Below are 6759 nucleotides of genomic sequence, written 5' to 3'. Positions count from 1 at the left end.
CCCTACCAACTTGTTTCTATTTTAGGAACACTTTCCAGCCTTTCTAAAGCAGCAAAGTCATCTTTTCTAGTTTTGTTTCTCCAGCACTTTACTTCCAACAGCATCAGAGCTGTCTCTCAGTCAGCTGTGGAGGGAGAGGATTTGTGTTTTTAAAAAAGGCCCTACCCCCAGCACTGTGATTGGTCCATTTCCCCTGTCTGAGCGAAGCAGGAGAGGCTGCTCAGTGGAGTGTCCTCTACATTACAGAAACACTTACACTCACTCCCAACACTCGCACGCACTCCGTTAGCAGCACCTCCTCTGACAGGACAAGCCCGGTACAGGCTTATATTTCTTTTGGATATCTCACGCAGAAGAGCACCAAAGAAACGCTCAAGGAAGAAATATTGGACACAAAGAAGAAATAGAAGGAATATAAGATCTGTCTTTCATAAATTCATAAATATATTCACATTCTTTTTTTGGGAGTCCCAATTCTGTCCACCTATTCAAGTAGTGACTCAAGTCTTTGGGTGAATGGGTTGCCATGGTGACTGACACTGGCAGGCTGACCCCACAAGAAGCCTGGATGTTGAATGGAGAGAGAGCTGCAGTGACCAGCCAGCAAAAGTAAAAGGGAGTTATCAGAGAACGGGCACAAAGGAGAGGGGAGGAAGATAATGGAGGACGGCTTCTCCAGCTACAGTAGTCTGTATGACACCTCCTCACTGCTGCAGTTCTGCAATGGTAAATTAATCAAGTACTGTCTTTATTGTGAGAACTTGTGCATCCTGTGATCTGTATCTCCTCCAGTTCAGGGAAACAGCTGTAGTTTCAGCTGGACTCTGTGGTTTTTCATGTGTTGCACTTAACCTCTGTGACCTTTCTTCAGTCCTTCAACTTTGGAACAAAAGGGAAAGTTGGAAAAGATCAACAATGAAATAATCAATTATTTGATGCATTCAAAAATGTGTTGGTTTAGGGTGTTTTCCTCAAGAAGAAAATTTCTCAAAATGTCACATGTTTAGTAAAACATTTCTGAATCTGAAGCTCTGAATTACCAAGAAGGAAGTTGTATTGCTTGATAGATTTCCCTATCATAATTTAGTTCAACCAAAATGAAAATTCTCTCATCATTTACTCGCCCTCATGCCATCCCAGATGTGTATGATTTTCTAACTTCTGCAGAACACAAACAAAGACTTTTTACAGGAATACAGCTCTGTAGGTCCATACTATTCAAGTGAATGGAGACCAGAACTTTGAAGCTCCAAAAGCACATAAAAGCAGCATATAAGTCATTCCAATATCTCAGTTGTTTTAATCAATGTCTTTGGAAGCAATCCAATCGGTCTTGGGTGAGAACAGACCAAAATGTAACTCCTTTTCCATTGTGCATCTTTTCTTTGCTGTCTCTAGGCACAATCAGGATTTCAAGCTTGATAACATTTCCTATCGCTTGTTGCATGTGCAAAACACTAGATGGTGCTTGGAAGTTTAATAGAGCTTGAAATCATGATTGCAAAGGAGACTGCTGTCAAGATTTATAGTGAAAAAGGAGTTTTATTTTAGTCTGTTCTAACCCCAAACTGATTGGATCACTTCAGAAGATATGGATTTAACCACTGGAGTCATATGGATTAATGTATGCTGCCTTTATGTGCTTTTTGGAGCTTCAAAGTTCTGATAACCAAGCATTGTATGGGCCTAAAGAGCAGAGATATTCTTCTAAAAATCTTTGTTTGTGTTCTGCAGAAGAAAAAAAGTCATGACATGTATGGCAAAGATACAATTTTTATTTTTGGGTGAACTGTCCCTTTAACAGGACAAACTTCTTGATTATGCTTTGTTTAAGTAACTACTTTGTTTAAGAATGTGTCTAAGGGTATAGATCTATAAAATTACTTGAACGTGGTTATCAGAGCTCATAATTTGGCCTTGGTTGAATTTGATTAGAAATAGTTTGACTTTTAATTGCATACTTTGATGTCTTGGCAAATCTAAGCATAGTGTGAGACATTGTTGAGATGTCTTCTGAAAGTCTAGAGAAAAATTTCTTCTCAGAAGAAAAGAGGAGGAAACTTCAGCAAAAGTGTTCATTTGCTCTCCATTTAATCTCATTTTCAGAGAAACAATTGAGATATTACTGAGGTAGAAGTGTATAATGTTCTTTTCGAATAGAATAAGATTAGTTATAAATTCAGGTTTATTTTAAACTAAACAAAGGAGAGAAATGTGTTACCTCCTATAACATCAGAACATTCTGTACATATAACAAAACTCAACCTTTAAGACTATATTTAAAGAATGATGATGATGTTTGTTGTTTTGCGTGATCTTGGTTTTGATAGATGTGTTCTTCATGTTGTGTTCAAGGGTGTTTTCTGTTGTTTACTTCTGCCATCCTGATTGTAATCTGTAGTCATGTGTGCGTATGCTGGCGCTTCAAGGCTTTGTGGTAAGGGTGATGATAAAAGTGAAAAAGAAGAAGAGTGAAGCTGATAGGGGTTGGTATGGGCTTTCCTTGTTACAGGATGACTACAAGTGTGTCAGCGTTCTGTCAAACACCATTAATCTCTTCTATCAAGGAACCTTAAATGACATCATAGCAACAACAACATCAAGTATTCTGAAATTCTCCCTGTTCCTGTGATGGTGAATGTGCTGGTGTTGAAATTCAGGCAACAACCTAATATCACATTAAATGCTTCATCGCTCAAAGTTTATCCTGTCAAACTGAAGTTTGAGTCTATAGTGCATACTCCGCCCCCTTGTTTGTCTCATTGATTAATCTGTTTCACCTGTTCTCCTTGTTTGCCCTTCTGATTTTACTCCCTATATATTTTGTCTGTTCCCTACTGTGTTTGTCAGTTCTTTTTGTTAAATCTTATGTGGATTATCTCTTCAACGTCTAGATTTTTTTGGTTTATCTCTTTGGTCTGTGTTTGTTCTTTTACTTACCCTTGCCTTGCATGTTCTGAATTTTCCCCTGCCTGTGTCTCCAGTGGTCAGCATTTTGTTTTGGATTTTAGAGTTTCTGTTTGACCTGTTTGGACTTTATTTTTGTAATTAAACCTTATTTTTTACCTGTTCCTGTCTGAAATTGAGTCCTATTCCTTTTCTGAACCCTGACAACACCATGCAATGTTAATGTTCTTGAAGCCCCTGAGCTCTGTCTACATCTTGACAAGTAGACTGAAGACTTCCTTTTGTTGGGTAAAAGCCCTTTAATCTGGTTTGAGCCTGGTTTGTTAGTTGCCTTTCAAAATGTCATGTTTTAAAAGTCTTTAAATGAAAAGACAATATGCTCTACATCTTTTCTGTAGCTTTTGCTGTCTGGCTGGGTGAATTGGAGTGAGTTGCTGTGATTGGCCTGTATTCAGAAGAGTTCTGGCTTGTTAGGCAATTGCAGGACTAATTGAATGAGGCTGTGCTGGAGAGTGCTGTGGTGAGATCATCTAGTAGTACAGTGCCCATCTGAAGCTCTGGTATGATGTTATTTGTTTATGAACATGATCAGCCAACCACACTAATGTAGGAATACTGGGTCAGAAAACGAACACCAATTTTCTCGGCACCCTTAACGAGGGGATTTTATAGACTCTTACAGCTTTAATAAGCATTTAAAGTAATGGTTCACCTAAAAATGAACATTTGGGCATTATTTACTCAAACTTAAGTCTTCGGAAGCCAGGCAATAGCTTTGTGTGGTGAACATACTGAATTTCAGATGCACTGAATATCTTCAGCCCTGGGCTGGTCCCCCGTCAGTATGATCGTAACACTACTTGCAGTATAATGGCTTTAAATCTACTTAAAATGTATTTGATCATGTGGGGGCCCGTGGTGGATCAGGGGGCCCTAGGCAACTTGCATAGTTTGCCTATAGGGAGGACCAGCACTGCTTCAGCCTCCGTTGGAGTCTAGAATTCAAAAATTGCAGCAGTAGGTTTGGTTGCTACAAATAGTAGAACCAATGCCATTTTGCCCTACACAATCACACAGATCTGTAATCAACCCCTTTCAGCTGAATTACTGACAAATGCTAACCCCCATCAGACATTTTTGTAGCAATTCTAGTGGGAACCCTACACTGTTCAATGCTCAAAGTAATTAATTGAGTAGGGAAAAATGTAATCATTCAAATTAGTTCAAATAAATTAATCTTGATGAGTATTTAGAACTTTCTCTTTGAGTTCACAAAACTGACACCTTGTAAGTAACCTGAACTGTTTTATTGTTTTTAGTTAAATGAACATAATTTTTTTTTGTTTGGTAATCTGAAATTAGGCAGGGGATTTATTGTTCCCAGCATGCTTTGCATGGGACTCTATAGGGAAAGTAAATGTTGAAATTAAGTGTTTTGTGTGTCTGCAACATGAATGCAAAGGGGGAAACTTTTTACAGTGTAATGGAGTTTGAGCTTAGGTTGAGGACCGATACCAAGTGTGTATCTTTCTTACTGCTGTATCCATTATTAAGGAAATCACTAGTCAGTTTTAATGTGGGCGAATAAATTGATGGAAATAATTTATGTGTTGCAAAAAATAAATAAATCAAAATCTAGTTGTTTACTCAATTTAAAGTTAAGCGACATCAAAATGTATGAGTTATCTTACAGAAATTTTTCAAGTTAAGAACAATTAGCATGCATAAGTAGTACAAAATCAAAACCTGACAGTTCCAACAGTTCATTCACTTTTAAGTAACCGATTACCTCAATTTTTTGAGTTCTGCTAACTTATTTGGGTTCACAGTGTAGCGCAACTGACGCAACAATGCGTTGTGTGATCAAACTCCAAAACACAGGTTCTGGTCCTGTGGAAACTAGGAAGTAATCACACTCACATACACTGTACAAAGGTGAAACGCAATTCATTGGTTGAATTTTTGCTCCAAAATAAAAATGTACTCCACTGACGGTTTTCATTTTGACTGTATTACATCATTTACAGCTAAAAATACAACATTTCAACCAGAAACAGGAGCTCACACATTTCCGTATACATTCAACAACACTTCCAGCTTCAGACACTGTGGGACCGTGAATTGAATTTCGGGAAGCAAAGACCGATTTCACCAGCACAACGTTTGACCTAGCGTTGTCGAATTCACAGTGTTATCAGCCTGTTATGCCACCACAGCTGTCAATCACCATAATGTGCCATTTATTAATTCCTGACGCAATGTGTGCTAGGGGAAGATTATCTAAGCCCTTATGACTTTGTTCTGTTGAAAACAAAAGGCAGAATGTTAGGGTCTAAAAGCCACAGGCACCATTCACTTTCATTGCACATTTTTTTCCATACAATGCAAGGTAATGTTGACCAGTGCTAACATTCTGTCTAAAATCTCCTTTTTTGTTCCAGGAAAAAGAAAATCCCACATTTTTGAGTAAATAATGGCAGAATTTCCATTTTGGAGTGAAGTACAATACTGTGCAAATGTCAAATGTGCACATTTTTCACAAAAACATTTATCTTTACATGGGTATGTTTATCTTCTGCTTAAGTGTGTTAATAGAAAATAGAATAGAGGAACATGGAGCCCTGCAGCAGATGGCACGGCCCCCACAAAACCCCCCACTGAACATCTAGTCAGTCTGGGATTACATGAAGAGACAGAAGCAATTGAGACAGCCTAAAAACATAGAAGATCTGTGGTGAATTATCCAAGATGTTTGAAACATCCTATATGCCAAGAACCTTAAAAAACTGTATCCAGGTATACCCAGAAGAATTGGTGCTGTTTTGAACATTAATATTACATTTAAATATTAATTTAGCTTTTGTTATGTTTACTGTACTTTTGTACGACGATAATTGATCATTCAAAACTATTTATGGCATTACTTTTGAAAACAATTCATACAACATTTTTCACAAGTGCCAAAACTTTTGCACAGTACTGTATCTCTTTAAGGATAATATTCATCTAATCTTTCTGCCAGAATGTGACCATCATCTTGGGTTATTATTTCCTGGTGGATCCTTGAGGGAAAATTACCTCATGTCCTCACTTAGATTGACTCTGAGTTCTGGCAGGGGAATAATGGGATGTCTGGTGTTCTGGCATCTAAAGCTAGACCAGACTTCCCAATCTTTCAGACTGCTGTTTTGTCATTTGGCCACTGCTGACAGAGAAATGTTCTTGGCACTCGGTTCTTTCCTCTGATTAGGTCTCCTTTGAGCCACTAATGGATGCACATGCAACAGGATTAGGATTAAAGACCTGCTCACATTACCAACTAAACCAGACAAGAAACTCAAAAGGAGGAAAGTATTGAGGGACTGTAATGAACAAAATCTACAACTTGCCTGTAAACTTGAGCTCTCCACAACCTTGGCATGTCCTGTGGCTGTTAAAGGTGAAAATCCTTGAGCTCTATTTTCTTCTGCGTTCTACTAAATCCCAGTACAATTTTAGAATAATTTTATCTCATAAGAGAGCAGACACAGGCTTTTATATCTGGTGGAAGAAATCATTTATTTTCCCTTTCTGATTAACGTTACAAGGCTGTCACTTGAATTTTGAGGTAAATACTGATACACAGAATATAACTTTCAAGCGCTGCATCTCATTCAAAGATAGCTATTGATTTCCTGTAATATTATGGCTCCTAAGCTGTTATTTATTAGGCTGTGCTCTCGAAAAAAGATTGCAGACTGTGGGATAAAAGTCATCATCTTCTAAATGGGTGTGTGGCAGGGCAGAGGGCAGGGCCGGGTTGTAATTATACACACCCGGACCCTTATCAGGCTAATTAAGCCTCCGAGAGGG

The 6759-nt window shown here is 38.2% G+C and overlaps 1 protein-coding gene across 1 annotated transcript in view; it reads left to right on the top strand.

The window, feature by feature from the left end:
- Nucleotides 1–265: 265 nt before the first annotated feature.
- The window catches only part of LOC127662536 (echinoderm microtubule-associated protein-like 1), a 63649-nt gene continuing 57155 nt past the window's right edge, over nt 266–6759 (top strand). The window contains 1 exon segment of the mRNA XM_052153756.1: nt 266–726. Coding sequence (XP_052009716.1) covers nt 660–726 — 67 coding nt within the window. The 5' untranslated portion in view covers nt 266–659.

The sequence above is a fragment of the Xyrauchen texanus genome, chromosome 22 (assembly GCF_025860055.1).
Source record: "Xyrauchen texanus isolate HMW12.3.18 chromosome 22, RBS_HiC_50CHRs, whole genome shotgun sequence".
Taxonomy (NCBI): domain Eukaryota; kingdom Metazoa; phylum Chordata; class Actinopteri; order Cypriniformes; family Catostomidae; genus Xyrauchen; species Xyrauchen texanus.
The sequence above is the reverse complement of the archived record's forward strand: the minus strand, read 5'-3'. Positions and strand labels throughout refer to the sequence as shown.